Source organism: Xyrauchen texanus, chromosome 16 (assembly GCF_025860055.1).
Source record: "Xyrauchen texanus isolate HMW12.3.18 chromosome 16, RBS_HiC_50CHRs, whole genome shotgun sequence".
Lineage (NCBI taxonomy): Eukaryota > Metazoa > Chordata > Actinopteri > Cypriniformes > Catostomidae > Xyrauchen > Xyrauchen texanus.
The window spans coordinates 811,311-832,709 of NC_068291.1; the positions used below are offsets into that span (position 1 = coordinate 811,311).

Consider the following 21,399-nt stretch of genomic DNA (forward strand, 5'->3'; position numbering starts at 1 on the left):
GTGTTGTCAGATGTGTTTCAGTGTTCTGCAGTTGAAATGCAACAGTGACGTGAATCACACATACACACAGCTGCAGACGGAACAGATCAGACACATGTTTAGTCTGACACGAGCTAAATTCATTTCATTAACTGTCTGATACAAACGTCCTAGTTAGAGGTGAATGACCTGCAGTCTAACCACTGGAGGATTCTGTATATTTGTTTGTATGATCATGTGATGAGTGATTTACAGTAATCACATCAAGGATGACAGAAGGGTTCATGGAGACACTTCCTGACATCTCATCAGACTTCAGATCAGCCGGCATTACAGTACTGATCCTTTAAACTCAATTTTATTTAATAAAAGTCTCTGATCTTATTGTTATTATAATATTTGATTCATTAGTGTTCATTATTCTATTCTATTCACAATATTTCATCAGAACGTAATAACTTTCTCAACATCTTAAGCCACACCTCTGCTGATGTTACCAATACAACGTGTGCGGGGAAAAATAATATTAACCAATAATATCAAAGCCAACTTTCCACGATTCAATCAAACCCTTAACTTCCTGAGACCGGAGCATGACTGCTGTGTGCATTTTCCATTTCCCTCTTTGATTTGTAACTAGTATATAATATATATATAATATAGTATATAATAAACAAGCAAAAAAAATATCATTTTCTAGAGCAAAGATTTTTCATAAAGATTTGTTGATTATTCATGTTTTTGAGACATTACATCATTATCATAATTAATTCAGATTGAAAGTAATGCCAGCATCATCCAATCACTGTCAACGATGTTCAAATAAAATGATCCATTATAAATGTTGAATCTATGTACTGATGATCATTGTCCCATGTGTGTCAAACATGTTGAGTGATCCAAACATCATCTGCAGCCTGAAACTGAACTTTTCATCAGATTTTAGGAGTGAACACACTTAACTGTATAGAGAGATATAGGATGCTCCCTTGCTCCCTATTTAGCGCATGACTTAACCTCCAGTGTGCTGTCTGTCTGCACTGGTCTCAGAACAGTTATAGGAGAGTTATAGGATGCTCCCTTGCTCCCTATTTAGTGCATGACTTAACCTCCAGTGTGCTGTCTGTCTGCACTGGTCTCAGAACAGTTATAGGAGAGCTATAGGATGCTCCCTTGCTCCCTATTTAGTGCATGACTTAACCTCCAGTGTGCTGTCTGTCTGCACTGGTCTCAGAACAGTTATAGGAGAGCTATAGGATGCTCCCTTGCTCCCTATTTAGTGCATGACTTAACCTCCAGTGTGCTGTCTGTCTGCACTGGTCTCAGAACAGTTATAGGAGAGCTATAGGGTGCTCCCTTGCTCCCTATTTAGTGCATGACTTAACCTCCAGTGTGCTGTCTGTCTGCACTGGTCTCAGAACAGTTATAGGAGAGCTATAGGATGCTCCCTTGCTCCCTATTTAGTGCATGACTTAACCTCCAGTGTGCTGTCTGTCTGCACTGGTCTCAGAACAGTTACATTTTCATCATAACTCCATATAAAGCCTCTGAAAGACAGTTTTTGGATGAACACATTTATTCTCAATGTGATATTTGGAGTGGTGTTGGTGTAGTGGCTAAAGCACAGGGCTGTTAATCAGAAGGTCACAGGTTCTAACCCCATGGCCACCACCATTGTGTCCTTGAGCAAGACACTTAACTCCAGGTTGTTCCGGGGGGATTGTCCCTGTAATAATTGCACTGTGAGTCGCTTTGGATAAAAGCATCTGCCAAATGCATAAATGTAAATGTAAATATATGAATGCATTTATTAATGTTAATTAATAGAACCGTATTGTACAGTGATAACAAAATGTAGATTAAAATGAAGTGAAATGACCCACAAATGTGTTACTGTGTAAAGTTATTTAAAATAAGGAACATGTTTTTGTGTCAGAAAACCACTCCACAGCACTCATCTGAGCACTTCATGATTATCAGCACGCCAAAGCTCGAAAAATGAATGAAATATTGAATGTGGCATATCAAACGAAACTAGAGATCCTACTCTTTACAACCAAAGGTTTTCAGTGAAACGATTTTAAGAGATTTCTTACCAAAGGCACTTTTGTTGGCACTATGCCCACAGAAGCAGTTCACTGAAATCAACACCATGGTGTTTGGTCACGTGACTCCATGCATCAGAAGTTTAACCCCTAAATTACTCTTTAGAGTATCCGGAACAGTATGCAATACTTTCCGGATAAGTTAAATTCATTTAAATTATGCGTTGCATATAGCGATCCAAAATAGTGAGTCCTCGCATGAGGTCGCGGGGTCGTACGAGGTTATGATAAAAGCCCCATCCTATGTTGTTTCCCTCTCACTATTCACTTAAAACACTTTATATAAATTAAATGTGTAGTGAATGCTCAGTCTACTTATATTTTTATATACAGTAAATCTACTAATGTTTAACAGAGTATTTTTGAATCATCACACTCTGTTCCACATAAATAAATGCAGAGCCAGCAGAAACTGAATCCATGACCTCCATCAGTATCAGAACATCTTCAATCATCTCAGAGAAGCATCACGACCCGAACACCCCCGTCACACCTCAAGAGTTCCTCACATCCACTCAGTCCTGAACACTCAGAGAGTCTATTTATTTTCACTGCAGTTTAAAGGTTTACCGTAGTGAAAGGACTGGAGTGCTATCTTTGTATCTGAGAGCTTCCTGTTTCTATTGCTGGTTGACCCTCGTCTTAGCAGGAGACGCGCCGACTAATTGAGATGATTCAATGTTTGTCTCCTTTAAACTGCTGGGTGACCCTGGAACCAGCCCGTTTACCAGTTTCCCTCTCTTCTAGTCTTTCAGAACGTTTCCCTGTCTTTGTTTCTCCAAATATTAAGTCATAGAGGAAGTGGATGCCAACATCAGCTTTCTCATTGTAAATCAAGTCTCAGTGAAGTCTTACCCATGCTCGGGTGGGCTCAGAAAGAGAAAGGGAGAGATTTTAGACTCTGTAGTAACTGTTAGCTGAGGTGTTGTTTTGTGAGTTTGAGGGGTCATGGGGGGGGGGGGGTTACATCCTTTTGAGCCCTTCAGAATGGGTGACAATGGTTCAGTGTTGAGAACATATGTAAAGGGACCCCCGCCGTTCACAGAAGAGCAGCTCGGCTTTGGCCCCACCGTTGAGAAAATACAACCGCATTGCTTTTCTTTTGCCCTCGCCAATGAATGGCTGAATGGAGCTGCTGCTACGGGCCATTCAGGGCCAAAGTCCCCATGAATTCACCAGCACACAAATGCATCCTGATCTGAAAATACATTTGCTTAACAAATTAAAATAAAAGACCGGGATGTGTGAGTGTGTGGCAAGACTCTGTGGTGTAAAGGATTGTGCGGGGGGCTGCCGTTAGTAGTTCAAGATAATTAAATTAAGACTTTTTTGCTCTGAAAAGATGCGTCAAAAGGGATGGATTATTATCCGCATGCACAAAAGACTCTGAAATGAGAAAAACTTCTAAAAAGCTGCAAATGAAGACAGAAAATACTGTATTTTTAACACACTTCTAAATCAAACAGGTGTGCATCTCTCTCAGAGAATATGGTGAATCGTTGTCTCCAGAGCTGGCAGGAAGACAGCTAATGATCTCGACAAAAAGTGAGAAATTCCAGCATGATGTGGTGCCGATTAAATGAAGAGTGAGTGTTTGCATGTAAAAGCAGAATTGGCGGTGGCTTCCTTGACACCTCCCTCACACTGAAGGGGATCAAAAATGTAAAGAGTGAAAAAATTAAAGACGAGAAAAGTGGCATCTTTGTCCGTCTGTCTTTTTTGTGTTCAAAGCAGCAGCTCCAGCATTACTGCACTTTGAAATGGTCATATATGAGATCATAATTATTTTGTCTTTGGTTTGATAATCGGGTCCAGAGGCCAGACTCACACACATCAGGGCCTTTGACCCATTTAAGGGTGGTCATAGGGCTCGTCATTCTCACACACACACACACACACACACACACACACACACACACACACACACACACACACACACACACACACACACACACACACCACTTCCTGCGGAGAGTAGGATGGTGCATCATGTGTTCAGGGAGAGTAGAAACCCGACCCGGATGATGTCGTGCCATTAGAGAGGCCGAAGGAACACGACCTGCATGCCACCCCTCTAAACCTAAGACAACACACACACAGCACTTGCTGATATTGCGTTTGGAGAAAAGGTTTGTGTGTAATCTGATGTTGTTGAGTACATACAGTCATGTGACTGTAAGGTCAATCATTCCGATGGGTTTGTGGCAGCATGAAATCAACATAGAAGGTTTCGTTTAAGGTTCATGTCTGTTAGCTTTGAGCTCATCTATATGCTAGTGTACTCCTATAAGATAATAATCTTCTAGCAGGTTTAAAATGTACATTATTTCTCTTCCGGGCAAATGCACCAATAATATTGATGACATCATCTTGTCTGCAGGGGCGTATAAAAAATTCTGTCCAATCAAATCATAAGTGAAGCATAAATAGTAAAAATATAAAACTATTGATTTAAACCTGTTGATTATACTATATGAATTACTGTTGTCAAGAGTACCGGTACTTCATTACCAAGTTGGTATTACAATCCCATAGTTGTCATGATATTCAGATATAGTAATTTAAGAATGTAGGGAGAGTGACTGGATTGCATCATTCACAGTGCATCATGGGAGTGGGTGGAGCCAAAAGCTCTTTTGACATCTTTTGTTCTGATTCATGGACTTTTCCACTCAGGATCATGGATAGTGCATTTGTTTCATTTCGATGGAGTCAGACAGGCTGGTTTGAGTATTTCTGGGATTTTCACACACAACAGTTTCTAGAATTTACTCTGAATGATGCCAAAAACAAAACACATCCAGTGAGGGTCAGTTCTGTGGATGGAAATGTCTTGTTGATGAGAGAGGTCAACAGAGAACAGAGACTGGTTTGAGCTGATAAAGTCTACAGAAACTCAGATAACCACTCTGTACAATTGTGCTGAGAAGAATATCATCTCTGAATGCTGTTCTCAGATGCAGGTTGGTGCTGTTTTGGTGGTACGAGGGGGACCTAAACAATATTAGGCAGGTGCTTGTAATGTTGTGGCTGATCGGTGTATATATATATATATATATATATATATATATATATATATATATATATATATATATATACACACACACACACACACACACACACACACACATATACACCTACACTGGCGGCCAAAAGTTTGTACAGAATTTGCTGTTTTGAAGGAAATTGGTACTTTAATTCACCAAAGTGGCATTCAACTGATCACAAATATATTCAGGACATTACTGATGTAAATAAACAACATCAACACTATCTGAAAAAAGTCATTTTAGATCAAATCTAGACAGCAGCATCACTCCAACACCTTATCCTTGAGGAATCATGATAAATTGATCATTTGATACTAGAAAATCACTTGCCATTATATCAAACACATCTGAAAGATATTTGGGTCATTAAATGAAGCTGAACATTGTCTTTGTGTTTGTGTTTGAGTTTCCACAGTTTGCAATAGACTGGCATGTCTTAAGGTCAATAATGGCAAAAAGAAACCGTTCTCTAGAAACTCATCAGTCAATCATTGTTTTGAGGAATGAAGGATATACAATGCTTGAAATTGATTTCATCCAAAGGTGTAACTACAGTCTTCAAAGACAAAGAACAACTGACTCTAACAAGGACAGAAAGAGATGTGGAAGATGTGCAACTAAACAAGAGGATAAGTACATCAGAGTCTCTAGTTTGAGAAATAGACGCCTCACATGTCCTCAGCTGACAGCTTCATTGAATTCTACCCGCTCAACACCAGTTTCATGTACAACAGTAAAGAGAAGACTCAGGAGGACTTATGGGAAGAATTGCAAAGAAAAAGACACTTTTGAAACAGAAACACAAAAAGAAAAGGTTTGAGTGGGCAAAGAAACACAGACATTGGACAACAGATATTTGGAAAAGAGTGTTATGGATCTTAACCCCATTGAGCTTTTGTGGGATCTGCTAGACTGTAAGGTGCGTGAGAAGTGCCCGACAGGACAGACACATCTATGACAAGTGCTACAGGAAGTGTGGGGTGAAAGGTCACCTGAGTATCTGGACAAACTGACCACTAGAATAACAAGGATCTGTAAAGCTGTCATTGCTGCACATGGAGGATTTTTGATGAGAACTCTTTGAAGTAGTTTAAGATGTTCTGAACATTTGTTTTTAATTGTAATAGTAATTTTGCATGTTATTAATGTCCTGACTATACATTGTGATCAGTTGTATGCCACTTTGGTTAATAAAAGTGCCAATTCTTCCATAAGTGCTAAATCTGTACATTATTACAAACTTTTAGCCACCAGTATATATATAAATGCATATTTGTTGATTTGTTCACCCCCCTTAGAATTTTGCAATGAAGTAGAGCTCTAAAAAGCATTTTCGTGAAGGTGTCTCAATGCTGTCACTGAAAAAAGATCAGTTTTTCCTGTAAATACTGTTGTCATGATGAGTACAAATCTCTGATGAGCTACTCAAGATATTGGATGGATTTGTGAGATTGCAAGCGAGCATGTTTGCTCTTGCACATGACTTCATGTGATCTCACTTGCACTGTGTATGAAAGTGTGCGCAGACAACCACCGCTCACATAACATCAGCGTGCTCAGATATTATTTGTTGGTTTTTTATTTATTTATCTTCTTGCAGTTTAATTAATATTTGATTTAGAAGTGTTAAAAATACAGAATTCCTGAACCAGACTGTTGCACAATATAGGAAATACATCAACACAGGAAAGAAAACTGCACAATTTCATTGGGTCTTTAAGTAATATTGACAAATCACTTGCATTATCAGAACCACAGATCATGTCACAGTTAATCACAGTCAATGAAAGGCTCAGAAATGTTCATGTGTTTCTTGTTTGAGTATGCTTAAGTTATAATGCTGATGGTCAGATGTTCACACAGCTCAGTGCAATAGAATAAGAGCTTGCAGTTCATAAAGATAGATGGAGACTTACTGTAAGATGCTGGAAGAGCCACGCACGCATGATGTTAGTAGCGACCTTCGGGAAGATTCCACGTTTCTTCTGCCGTTTTTTGTCTTTGTCTGGGTCGTCATCGTCGCCTGTGCCAGGTGAAGCCACACTGTTGTCTAAACCATCTCCTGGACGAAAGGAGAGCTTTTTAGAAACGTGACACACAAACTAACATTATACAAACCCAACCAGCAAACTTACACAACCCTATTGTATCTTCCGTTAGTATTATTATTCTTCTGGCTGGGAGTCTATGGCAGCCCTATGAACCGTACATAGGAAACTGATGACATTTGGCACACTAATAAGGGTCGTCATGAATAGCAACTATACCAAATTTGGGGTCTCTAGGACATACTCTGTAGCGCCACCACCATGTCAGAAATGTAACTTTTCATTAGCGTGTAACTTTTGAACCATTTGTCCTAGAGACACATTTCTTTTTTGTCTGATGACTCTCCTCCTGATGACTCCAGTGCACCCCTTACATTACAGCTCCGCCCATTACAGTAACTTCATGGATTATGATGTGTACAGTTTAAACTTTTGACATACTTGATCTGATTTGCCCAAACGATGGCTCAAAATAATCTCCAGACAGAGCCACACAGAACTGCCCAGAAATAATTTTCATTTGTGCTCCTGTTCAGAAATTATGCCAACACGAAGTTAACGAGGTCGATGAGAAAATGGATGTGAGGCTGTGTCTGCAATGCTTTGTCCTAATGAAACTAAATGTGCTCTGCTTCATCAGGATCATGATCCGAGGTAACATGCACAGTTTGGTGATAACGCCACCTATGGGTCAAGAAATGTACAAATGGGCTATTATTGCCTGTAACCTTTGAACCGTTTATCCTAAAATTATGAGTTTGGTGTCTTTGGATTCTTTGGATCATGATGTACATTTTCCAACATCAGCCATATAATCTCTCCGCCACTTTGAATTTTATGAAAAAGTTTTGTATATTGTAAAGGCTTTTTCTGAATTGAATGAAAATTGGCAGGGGTCTTCGACATCATGTCCTGAGGGCACCGAAGCAGTTTGGAGACAGCGCCACATAGGGGTCAAAATGCTTGAATCCTTATTCTAAGTCTTCTGAAATGGGCAGAGATCCATTTCTAAATGTATTATTTAAAACCTGCTGCTCTCAGCTCTGAATGTCTCTTTGGCACTTTTGAGCTGTGCCAGCTGAATGTCCCAGTGATTAAAGCTCTGGAATACAAGAGGTTGTGAGTTTGAGAAAAGAGCGTGTACCTCTGTTGATCTCCGAGTCTTCATATTGTGCTTACTACAATGCTGACGGTACTTTGTTTAATTCCTGCTTCAATTTAAAAAATATAATCTGTAACTATTTGATCAGAAATATTTGTATATTCTCCACCTAGAATGTCTGTGCACAATGATTTTTTTGAGTATCTCTGTCTTTTTTATTGTTAAAAGTCCCATGTTATCCACCAAATCATAATAATTTTCTGGTCATTATTGGTATTTTGGTTGCACAATAAACTTCAATCGTTCAACTTTGACTCTTGTAGTCTCTGTGTCTATGCCCGTCACAGTAAGGAAAGACTAAGAACATTTTCTCATAAAGAAAACACATTAAATAAATCAATTGTAAAAACTATTGTCTGATTAATCGGTTATCGGCTATTTCCGCAGCTTTAATTATCTGTATCGGCAAAATCTTATATGGTCAACTTTGGTCCACTGAGGAGATCTAATGATGCTAAAGACTTTACATGTAAATATGATTTCATGTATACAGTGTGACTGCAAACCCTCCTTCTCCCCTCATTAGCATATCATGAGCATGTCTGACACTCCTACTTGAATGTCCATCAGCGTCTGGACTGGACACACGTGCCTTTATGAGATCTGGTGAGTCTGGTCTTTTCATAAACTACTTCCACTTGCTTCTTTCTTTCTCCCGGCATTAATTGTGTATTAGCAAAAAATGATTTACTTTTAAAAGTCAGTTATATTTTCTTGGCCTTGGGCGAAAATGCCTTGAAAGCCTTCCTTCAGGGCATCTGAATTATGTATCTGAAAAACTCCTGCACTCGTCCGGAGCAGCGGCGCCATATTCTACACATTTACACTTGTATGTCTCTCTGTTTTTGGGGAGACATCAATCATGCACCTCTAGATGGGCAATAATCACACATTCATATTTAAACTAATCACTTTAAAAAGGAGGAAAGGGAAGAGATCCGATGGGTGCCATAATCAAATACAAAATACACGAAGAACACAAGGACAGTTGAGAGCAGCTCTCGCCCGCTCACTGTCTCTCGCTTCTGTTTTAATCGCATGTTGCACGCTCTCTCTCTCTCTCTTCATTAAAACAGAAGAACATGTTATTGCTAAGAGGTTGCTCTTTTTGAGTTCAGGAGACTTAATGGAGTTCTCAGTTATGTGTTAATGAATCAACTTTTCTCAGATGTTTCTGCTAAAATTCTTTTGGAGCAATAAAAATAGACTCAAATGTGTCAGATGTTGACATACAGTAAGAGGATTAGAAGATTTATGAATGAAACGAGGATAGCATAGCTCAGATAACTCGCTCATGGTGTTGTTATTTTGTCCAGTAAAAATGTCTAAACATTCAGATAAATGAACATATATATTACATTAGATATATATCTTACTTTCAGATAAATCTAACACAGTAATGTTTATGTTAATAACAATTTTATGAGGTATGGAGAAAATATGTTTTTATTTGTCTTACCCCATGGCAAATCTTTTTTTCTTGTTATAAGCATATACTGCACTAAATTGTGTTCGATCTCTCCCTTTCTTGTTTTAAGGATGTTTCGATATTTTAACCAGAAAATAAGACAAAATTATTCCGTAAGAAAAATAATTTTTGCAGTGAACTATAATCTCATTCCTGTTGATGATGAAATGTGACCACAGCATTCACATGGAAACAAAGTGAGCTGCTCTGGGGTGTGTAGCTAAAAGTTGCTCTCATTAGCCTCAAATACTTTAAATACTTTAAATGTGTGTGTGTGTGTGTGTGTGTGTGTGTGTGTGTGTGTGTGTGAGTGTGTGTGAGTGTGTGTGAGTGTGTATTTATCACTTTGTGGGGACCAAATGTCCCCATAAGGATAGTAAAACCCGAAATTTTGGACCTTGTGGGGACATTTTGTCGGTCCCCATGAGGAAAACAGCTTATAAATCATACTAAATTATGTTTTTTGAAAATGTAAAAATGCAGAAAGTTTTCTGTGAGGGTTAGGTTTAGGGGTAGGGTTAGGTTTAGGGGATAGAATATAAAGTTTGTACAGTATAAAAACCATTCTGTCTATGGAAAGTCCCCATAAAACATGGAAACACTACACGTGTGTGAGTGTGTGTGTGTGTGTGTGTGTGTGTGTGAGAGAGTGTGTGTGTGTGTGGGCATGCTTATGTGATTTACGAGGACCTAACTTTTTAGGTTACAAACTGGTAATTACAAGAGTATTATGCTATAAATGTGGTTTACGAGGACATTTCTCCATAATTTAAATAGCTTAAAAAACATATTAAACAATGTTTTGTTGAAAATGTAAAAATGCAAAAAATTTAGTTTTGTGAGGGTTAGGTTTAAGGGTTGTGTTGGGTTTAGGGTTTGTGTTGGGTTTAAGGGTTGTGTTGGGTTAAGGGTTGTGTTGGGTTTAGGGTTGTGTTGGGTTTAGGGTTGTGTTGGGTTTAGGGGTTGTGTTGGGTTTAGGGGTTGTGTTGGGTTTAAGGGTTGTGTTGGGTTTAGGGGTTGTGTTGGGTTAAGGGTTGTGTTGGGTTTAGGGGTTGTGTTGGGTTAAGGGTTGTGTTGGGTTTAGGGGTTGTTCTGGGTTTAGGGGTTGTGTTGGGTTTAGGGGTTGTGTTGGGTTAAGGGTTGTGTTGGGTTTAGGGGTTGTGTTGGGTTTAGGGGTTGTATTGGGTTTAGGGGTTGTGTTGGGTTTAGGGGTTGTGTTGGGTTAAGGGTTGTGTTAGGTTTAGGGGATATAATCTATAGCTTGTACAGTATAGAAATCATTATATCTATGGAAAGTCCTTATAATGATAGGTAGACCAACATGTGTGAGTGTGCGAGTGAATGAGTGAGTGTTTGTGTGTGTGAGAGTATGTGTGTGTGAGTGCAAGTGTGTGTGTGTGTAAACTTGATGTGGTGTGTAATGAGTGAACCACAGTGTGAGAGATCAGGGGCAAAATGCTTCCAGATTAATTTTATTGACGTTCCATTTGCAGTCCAACACGATAGGAGGACAGAGCAACCCGTCACTTCATTACCCTACAGCCCCCGACTACTCAGGTGAAATGATCCCTCTCAGACACACATACAGTGTGACCTCCAGATGTGTATTATGGTAATTTCCTTTGCTTAAGACTGCAGTTGTTGTAAGAACATGCAAGAATGTGTCCGGTATGAATGCCTCCTGATCCTCTTCAAACAGAGTGTTGAGCTGTTACTGACCCAGATTGAAAGTCACTGCAAACAAGGGGCATTTCTGCATCAAGTAAAAAAAAACAATCTGAAAAAGAAGAAGTTTTTTGAAGAATCTGCCTTGTGTTTTCTTGTGTAAAACACAAGGTGAAGATACATGAGGGAGACCAACATTTCAAAATAGCACAGACGGAATAAAACCAATAATAAGGTAACATGTCAAATTATATGAATGAAAAAAAAAACAATATTTAGATTTTTAAAAGCACTTTTTTATTACCTATATGCTTTACTTGTCTGCTGACACATATGTATATGTTGTAATCTATGATGTGATCAGCATTATAATATTTAGTGGTGACGTAGTGGGCTCAAGCACATAACTGGTAATCAGAAGGTCACTGGTTCGATCCCCACAGCCATCACCATTGTGTCCTTGAGCAAGGCTCTTAACTCCAGGTTGCTCCGGTGGGATTGTCCCTGTAATAAGTGCACTGTAAGTCGCTTTGGATAAAAGCATCTGACAAATGCATAAATGTTAATTGTTGGATAGAGCTAAATGTGATATATTTGGGGGCCTTTCTCAGTACATATTGGTATGCTGTAGATTGTGATTAGTTAATTACACATCATGTAATTAATTTGATCTAAAAAGAAATATTGGAAAAGTTGAAAAGTCACAATTATTCTGTTTTCATAATCTATCATTGCCGTCACTTCTGAGTAATCCTGCCCATCATTAATATATACACAAATTATATACACACTCATGTGTGAAAATATGTTCCCACAAACACATACACAAGTGACGGGTTGCATCTTGGGGTTCCAAGATGGCGGCGCGGTAGCACGCAGCGGCCACTCCGGATCCACAATGGTGCTATTATTGTTAAAAAAGCCCGACTTTTGCAACACATGGACATCGGAGCAACCGGTGTTCGTGTCTACCATCGCCAGACACTACTGAAATATAAGACTCATGCAAAAACCAAGCTGCATGATGACCTGCAGGAGGCGCTACGCGTACTCTGCTTGCTGCGGAGACCAGGCCTCCAGCCCTCGGCGTCGCCTGATGCCGGTGGCCGGGGAGAGGACGTCGTAAGCGGTGTGCGAGAGCGAAGCGCGGAAAGAGGGCGGGGGTCCATGCTAGGCTAAAAACAAACCCTAGCCGGCCGGCTCTCCCGTCTATCCTGCTCTCAAATGTTTGCTCCCTGGACAATAAACTGGACTATATCCGACTCCAGCAGGCTACGCAGCGTGAGTTTAGAGACTGCTGCGTCTTTGTTTTCACGGAGACGTGGCTCAGCGACAGAGTTCCGGATGCCGCCATTCAGCTAGACGGGCTCGCCTCGTTTCGTGCCGACAGAAATACAGCTCTCTGCGGTAAGACTCGCGGTGGTGGCTTGTGTGTTTACATCAACACGGAATGGTGCAAGAACTCTATGCTAGTCTCTAGTTACTGTTCATCGCTGTTGGAGCTTGTGACTGTTAGATGCAGACCTTTTTATCTACCACGGGAATTCACCACTGTTTGCATAACCGAGTTTACATTCCCCCAGCGCTAACGCTAAGGAAGCGCTCTGTGAACTGTATGGGGCTATGAGCTGAACTGCAGAACGCTCACCCCGACGGACTGTTTATTGTTGCCGGAGATTTCAACCATGCAAATCTCAAGACAGTGCTCCCTAAATTCCATCAGTATGTGGACTTTGCAACGAGAGGGGCGAACGCGCTTGATCTTGTTTACACAACATCCCAGGCGCGTACCGGGCGGAGCCCCGCCCCCACCTCGGCTACTCAGACCACATCTCTGTTATGTTAATTCCAGCATACAGACCGCTCGTCAGACGCACAAAACCGCTTCAGAAGTAGGTGAAAACCTGGCCAGCAGGAGCCATCTCTGCTCTTCAGGACTGTTTTGAGTGTACTGACTGGCACATGTTCAGGGAGGCTGCAACATATGGCGATTCTACCAACTTGGAGGAATACACAGCATCAGTGACCAGCTACATCAGCAAGTGCATTGATGATGTCACTTTCTCCAAGACCATCACCACACGCTCCAACCAGAAGCCGTGGATGACTGCGGAGGTGCGCATGCTGCTGAGGTCCCGAGACTCCGCCTTCAGAGCAGGCGATAAGGCAGCCCTAAGAACAGCTAGGGCCAAACTGTCACGGGCAATCAGAGAGGCAAAGCGCGCACACGCCCAGAGAATCCACAGTCACTTCCAGGACAGCGGTGACATGCGGCGCATGTGGCAGGGCATCCAGGCCATCACCAACTACAGGACAACATCAGTTAATTTGACAAAGATGCCTCCCTTCCAGATGCGCTGAACGACTTCTATGCGCTGAACGACTCGGTTTGAAGTGCAGAACGACGTGATGGCGAGGAAGTCCACCCCTCCTCCCAACGACCAGGTGCTCTGTCTTACCACGGAAGATGTGAGGAAAACTCTACGTAGTGTCAACCCACGGAAGGCTGCTGGACCAGACATCATTCCTGGCAGAGTGCTCAGAGGATGTGCAGACCAGCTAGCAGATGTTCTTACCGACATCTTCAACATCTCTCTGAGCAGCGCCGTCGTTCCAACGTGCTTCAAGGCCACCACCATCATCCCCATGCCAAAGAAGTCTTCAGTGTCCTGCCTCAACGACTACCGTCCCGTCGCACTTACACCCATCATCATGAAGTGCTTCGAGAGGCTCGTCATGAGGCAGATTTAAGACCCAGCTGCCCCCCTCACTAGACCCACTGCAGTTTGCGTATCGTTCAAACCGTTCAACGGACGATGCCATCACCACAACCCTCCATCTGGCCCTCACCCACCTAGACAATAAGGACTCATCCGTTCGAATGCTGTTCATAGATTTCAGCTCAGCATTCAACACAATCATTCCCCAGCACCTGATTGGAAAGCTGAACCTGCTGGGCCTGGACACCTTCCTCTGCAACTGGATCCTGGACTTCCTGACTGGGAGACCTCAGTCAGTCCGGATTGGGAACAGCATCTCCACCACCACCACACTGAGCACTGGGGCCCCCCAGGGCTGTGTGCTCAGTCCACTGCTGTTCACTCTGCTGACTCACGACTGTGCAGCAATGCACAGCTCGAATCACATCATCAAGTTCGCCGATGACACGACCGTGGTGGGTCTCATCAGCAAGAACAACGAGTCAGCATACAGAGAGGAGGTGCAGCAGCTGACGAACTGGTGTAGAGCCAACAACCTGTCCCTGAATGTCGACAAAACAAAGGAGATGGTTGTTGACTTTAGGAGAGCACAAGGTGAACACACTCCGCTGAACATCGACGGCTCCTCTGTGGAGATCGTCAAAAGCACCAAATTCCTTGGTGTTCACTTGGCGGAGAACCTCACCTGGTCCCTCAACACCAGCTCTATCACCAAGAAAGCCCAGCAGCATCTCTACTTTCTTCGAAGGCTGAGGAAAGCACATCTCCCAACCCCCATCCTCACTACATTCTATAGAGGGACTATTGAGAGCATCCTGAGCAGCTGCATCACTGCCTGGTTTGGGACTTGCACCGTTTTGGACCGCAAAGCCCTGCAGAGGATAGTGAGGACAGCTGAGAAGATCATTGGGGTCTCTCTTCCCTCCATCAAAGACATTTACAAAAAACACTGTATCCACAAAGCAACCAGCATTGTGGATGACCCCACACACCCCTCACACAAACTCTTTACCCTCCTCCCGTCTGGCAAGAGGTACCGAAGCATTCGGGCCCTCACGGCCAGACTGTGTAACAGCTTCTTCCCCCAAGCCATCAGACTTCTCAATACTCAGAGACTGGTTTGACACACACGTGTCCTGAGTTGCACTTTAATAACTGTCACTTTATAACTGTCTGCTACCCCAATAACTGCTATGTGCATAGAACACTATCTCATAGTATGTTATGTTTACGTTTTTTTTTTTTTTTTAAAAACTGTCATCTTTTTGCACTACTGAGTACTGGTCGGTGCTGCACTTTGTCTATTGTCCTGTTCATTGTCAGTAATTTGTTGTACTGTCCTGTACTTTTTGCACATGTTTGCACGTGCACTTTATATAGGTATATATAGGTAGTTTATATAGGTATTTTATTTCATTGTGTAGTCTCACGTGGTCCTATGTTGGTCCTTTGTTGTTTTTATGTAGCACCATGGTCCTGGAGGAACGTTGTCTCGTTTTGCTGTGTACTGTACTAACTGTATATGGTTGAAACGACAATAAAAACCACTTGACTTGACTTGACATGACTGTATGTCAGAGGGGTGGATATAAATCAAAACGATGCAACAGGATTAGAGAGAGAGAAAGGTAGGAAGAAAGAAAGAAATAGAAAGAAAGAAAGAGAAGTTGCTGTAGCTCATTACATGTGTGGCTGGTAATCTGCATGTCCCCCCGCTCTCGGGCGAGCTGCAGCGCCGCAGGGCGAATCGCCCCAAACACTAATGCTTTCTGACTGTTCCCTGGCAACTCTTCCATTTGAACCTGTGCGGATGTTCACTGCAGGACTGAACACAGGCGGGGGGAGCGTATTTATCCCATCATGCACCTCTGAGATGAGGGGGTGGGGGGGGGGGGCGCCCAAAGGCCTCCGGGAGGCGAGAGCTGCAGTCTGCCCTCAGGCATTGATGGAAAACAGCACCCTTAGAGAAACACACAAAACATGCCCTCTCTTTCTCTATCCACATCTACTGGTCTCAAACGGGGCCTCTATGATTGTGTGTAGGGGAGCATCTGTGAGTGAATTAACCCAAACAAACCAGATAACAGTGTAAATAAATATATAAGTCTGATTAAAGTTCATCTTGTCATCAGCAAACACTGATTATGACATATTGTATGTACACTCATATTGGCCCTAATGGATTATTATAAAACTATAATAGTTGTAGTCCTGGATGCTGATTGGTCAATACAGTGCTCCAGCTGTGCTAAAATACACTATATGATAACAGCAACTGTTCATATCACTGCACAGCACTCATTGAGAACTACCATCATCCTGACATTTCCACTCAATGAAACGTCATGAATTTGATTAAAAAAAAGACGTGATGTGATGCCTTATTTTAACTTGGGTTTGCAATGTAAACCATAATTTAAATGAATAAAAGTGACTGAATACTGTTCACAAGACTCTAGTCTGTGATTTAAGGGTTAAACTTCTACCGCACGAGTCACGTGACACAACAACATGCCGTCGATTTCCATGAAGCATCTACAGACACAGCACCAACAAAAGTGCCTCTGGTAAGAAATCTCTTTTTTCATTGAAACCTGTTCAGTTGTAAAGATTATAGTCTCTAGTTTCATTTGATATGCTGCATTAATAAATCTGTTCATTTTTCACATGTCAGCGCTGATAAACATGATGTCCACATACGTGTACACCGGCACCACATTTCCTCAAAAGTAGAAAAACATGTTCGTTATTTTAAATAACTTTACACAGTAACACATCTGTGGGTCATTTAGCTTCATTTTAATATACATTATATTTGATTTTATCACTGTGCAATATGATTATATTCATTAACATTAATAAATGCATTCATATATTTACTGTTTATCACATTGAGAATAAATGTGTTCATCAAAACTGGTAAATGTGTCTTTCAGAGGCTTTATATGGAGTTATGATGAAAATAAGATGCATTTCAAACTGTTCTGAGACCAGTGCAGACAGACAGCACACTGGAGGTTAAGTCATGCACTAAATAGGGAGCAAGGGAGCATCCTATAGCTCTCCTATAACTGTTCTGAGACCAGTGCAGACAGACAGCACACTGGAGGTTAAGTCATGCACTAAATAGGGAGCAAGGGAGCATCCTATAGCTCTCTATAACTGTTCTGAGACCAGTGCAGACAGACAGCACACTGGAGGTTAAGTCATTCACTAAATAGTGAGCAAGGGAGCATCCTATATCTCTACTATAACTGTTCTGAGACCAGTGCACACAGACAGCACACTGGAGGTTAAGTCATGCACTAAATAGGGAGCAAGGGAGCATCCTATAGCTCTCTATAACTGTTCTGAGACCAGTGCAGACAGACAGCACACTGGAGGTTAGTAATGCACTAAATAGGGAGCAAGGGAGCGTCCTATAGCTCTCCCATGACTGTTCTGAGACCAGTGCAGACAGACAGCACACTGGAGGTTAGTAATGCATTAAATAGGGAGCAAGGGAGCATCCTATATCTCTCTATACAGTTAAGTGTGTTCACTCCTAAAATCTGATGAAAAGTTCAGTTTCAGGCTGCAGATGATGTTTGGATCACTCAACATGTTTGACACACATGGGACAATGATCATCAGTACATAGATTCAACATTTATAATGGATCATTTTATTTGAACATGGTTGACAGTGATTGGATGATGCTGGCATTACTTTCAATCTGAATTAATTATGATAATGATGTAATGTCTCAAAAACATGAATAATCAACACTCCTGGACACATAATTAACAATTTGATTTAAAAAAATATCAGATTTTCTATAACTTGACATTATTTAAACTTTCACAGTGTGGACACATTTTTAGAGAAAGATTTTTATTTTTATTGCTGATATATGAGGTGCTACTAGTTACAAATCAGAGGATAATACAAATGTTTTCATTATATAAAGGACTCATAAATATGTTTACGTTTCTAAAGCTGTAAAATCAAAACAAAAAAGATAGAAGCATAAGTATGTTAAATGATACAAACAAATACCTAAACTATAATTAGATCAGGCTGTAATTAGTAAATGTGTGTATTAGTAATGTCAAGATGAAATCAGTTCAGAAATGACAATTAAACTGCACAAAGCTGTGTATCTTTCTGCACAGAATCAGTCTGCTATGTGGAGATTACAGATTTTTTGTGCTCACCCTTGAAAAAGTCACCTCCACAATGGTGGGGTGTTCTGGGTTAGTGTTTAGTGGTCCAAGTAATATTCTGCTCTCTGGATCTGACTGGAGTCTCTCCTTCAATGGGATTTCTTCAGGTGAAAAGTGTGATCTGTTAGTAAAGTAACAGTGCATCTCTCCTCAACAACACACATGATTTGAGGACTCATTCATGTCTGGAGCACAAACACTGCAGGATGACATACACTCTGGATATTTAATACTTGGTGTTAGAGTTTGTTTGTTTTTTTTCTAATCGTTACGAGTAACAGTGATAGTAATTCTTAGCAAAAACTCAGATGAAGTGCCTATAGTTGTTTTCCAGTGGTATTGTCTTGGAGGAGTGGCAGATTTGCTTGGCTCAGGCATTTGTTTCAGGGTAATGGGGCGTGAATGTGGAGGCAGTGCTGAGCTTAAACACACCAATTACTGCCATCCAGAAGAGCAGATCTGCTGCTGAAAGAGACAGTTCAGGGTGTGATCCAGTACACTGCGCTCACCCGGAAACACACAGAGGTCAACACACATCCATACATCCCATATACCCTGAACCACCCACCCACCCACCCACCCACCCACACACCACACACACACACATTCCTGCAGATGTGCATTTATTTGAAAAACTAAAGCTTCTTCTTTGCTTGTAAATGAAGAGAATAAAAAGAAGTCATTATGTAGAAGCAGCATCTGAGAGCAGAGAATAACACACACACACACACACACACACACACACACACACACACACACACACACACGTTTTATAGGGACTTTCCATAGACATGATGGTTTTTATACTGTACAAACTTTATATTCTATCCCCTAAACCTAACCCTACCCCTAAACCTAACCCTCACAGAAAACATTCTGCATTTTTACATTTTCAAAAAACATAATTTAGTATGATTTATAAGCCGTTTTGCTCATGGGGACCGACAAAATGTCCCCACAAGGTCAAAAATTTCGGGTTTTACTATCCTTATGGGGACATTTGGTCCCCACAAAGTGATAAATGCTCACTCACTCACTCACTCACACACTCACTCACACACTCACTCACACACTCACACACACACACACACACGATACTAAGTACATTATGATCTGCTTTGAGGGGATGTAACCTAACGATTACATGACAATAACACCCATGTGTTTCAGAACAGTGAGTATCAAAAGCCCTTACATGAGTAATTACACATGTAATTAACCAGCTACCTGTAACAGCAATTATGTCATTACATCATAAACAGGACCTCAGAGAGGCCAGTGATGTGGACCAGCATCATACTCATCTGCTCTCTTCATTAATGTGTTAATCACTGAGAGCGGCTGATGAGTCTCATTAACAGCTCAATTGTGTCTTCTGCATCTCTGGAAACAATCACAGAGAAACAACATCCCACGGGATGCTTTAAAGACAAGCTGCAGGGAAAACGACACTGTAAGGACAAACTCATTCAAGACTAATGCAGAAACATATAAGGATAATGCTCTCTGTGATGCCCAACAGAAATACTGCTGGATGCTGTGTTTACTATCAGCTGTTCTTATCCAGTGAGAGCAGGACTGAGGTCAATGAGTGTGTGACGGCGAGTCTGCAGTCCAGGACAACTGAGGCATTCATTTGAAGGGAGGAAAAAAAAAAAAACACCCCAAACTCACCCTAAGGACCCCAAAAAACACCCCAAACACACCTGACATGCACACAAAGGACCCAAAAACACACCCAAAATACCCCAAAAGGCACCTAAACTCACCCAATAAGCCCCAAATATGCCTGACACATACGCAAATGACCAATAAAACATTTCAGACATGCACCCTACACAATCAATACACACTGAATACACCCAAACACAAATCAAAGACACAGGACACTTACCAATCACACTCCAACACATACCCAATACATCCCAAACACACTCCAACACATACCCAATACACCCAATACACACCCAATACATCCCGAACACACTCCAAAACATACCCAATACATCCCAAACAAACTCCAACACATACCCAATTGTGGCAGGGTGGAGGGCGGTGCCAGGTTGTGTTACTACACACCTGGTCCCATATTAGGCTAATTATGCCTCTGTGAGGTTTAAAGGCTGACTGCAGAGGGTCGTGCGGGGGAGAGAGATCGTTAGTGGACATGTCCGTCATGTGTGTTTATATTGTCTTTTAAGTTTATCATTAAACTATTATTTATATTGAAAAGCCGGTTCTCGCCTCCTTTCCATTGATCCCTTTACACTGGTGCCGAAGCCCGGGAAGGAGGAGGGATACGCCGTAGTAGAGTTCTCGCCACTACCGTCCCCTCAACGGAGCAGCCACGGCCATCTGCCGGGGGACGAGGAGCCCAGCCGCCTGAACGAGGACGATGGCCGCCGACCGCGAGGGGAGAAGGGGCTCCTAGCCGACCGCCTGGAGCGGTCAGGGCTGCTGCCAGGGATGCAGGAGTCGCCTACCAGCCGCTGAAACGCGGCGGGGTTTAAGACCGCTGACCGCGAGCGGGGAGGGGCTCACTGGCGACCACCTGGAGCGAGAGGACCGCTGCCAGGGGCGGGGGAGACCCCTTCTGTTCCCCAAGAGCGCGGCGCGGCATTCCGTCCGCCAGGGGCTGGAGGACTGCCTCGGATCCGCCCGGAGAGGCGCGGCTGCCGTCCGATATAGGGTGGAGGAGTGGCCGAGGAACAAGCTGCGGCGTATCGGAGAACTGGCGAGTAAGAGTTTTGTTTTTTTTCCATCTCTCTCTCCTCTCTCTCTGTCGCTCTGCGTTCGCCTTTATCCTCTTTTACATTTTACAGCTTTTTGGGGGGGTACTACACTGTTTTAAGTTTATCATTAAACTATTATTTATACTGAAAAGCCGGTTCTCGCCTCCTCCTTTCCATTGATCCCTTTACACCAACATACCCAAAACAACCCAAACACACCCAATACATCCCAAACACACTCCAAAACATACCCAATACATCCAAA

The 21,399-nt window shown here is 42.0% G+C and overlaps 1 protein-coding gene across 4 annotated transcripts in view; it reads right to left on the reverse strand.

Moving 5' to 3' along the window:
• The window catches only part of meis2a (Meis homeobox 2a), a 113,472-nt gene that overhangs the window by 58,647 nt on the left and 33,426 nt on the right, over positions 1 to 21,399 (reverse strand). For 3 of the 4 annotated variants that reach the window (XM_052145716.1, XM_052145718.1, XM_052145715.1), the window contains exon 8: positions 7,051 to 7,196. In XM_052145716.1, the coding sequence (XP_052001676.1) occupies positions 7,051 to 7,196 (146 nt within the window). The remainder of the gene's footprint in view (positions 1 to 7,050; positions 7,197 to 21,399) is intronic. The other variant, XM_052145717.1, reaches the window with a different exon arrangement.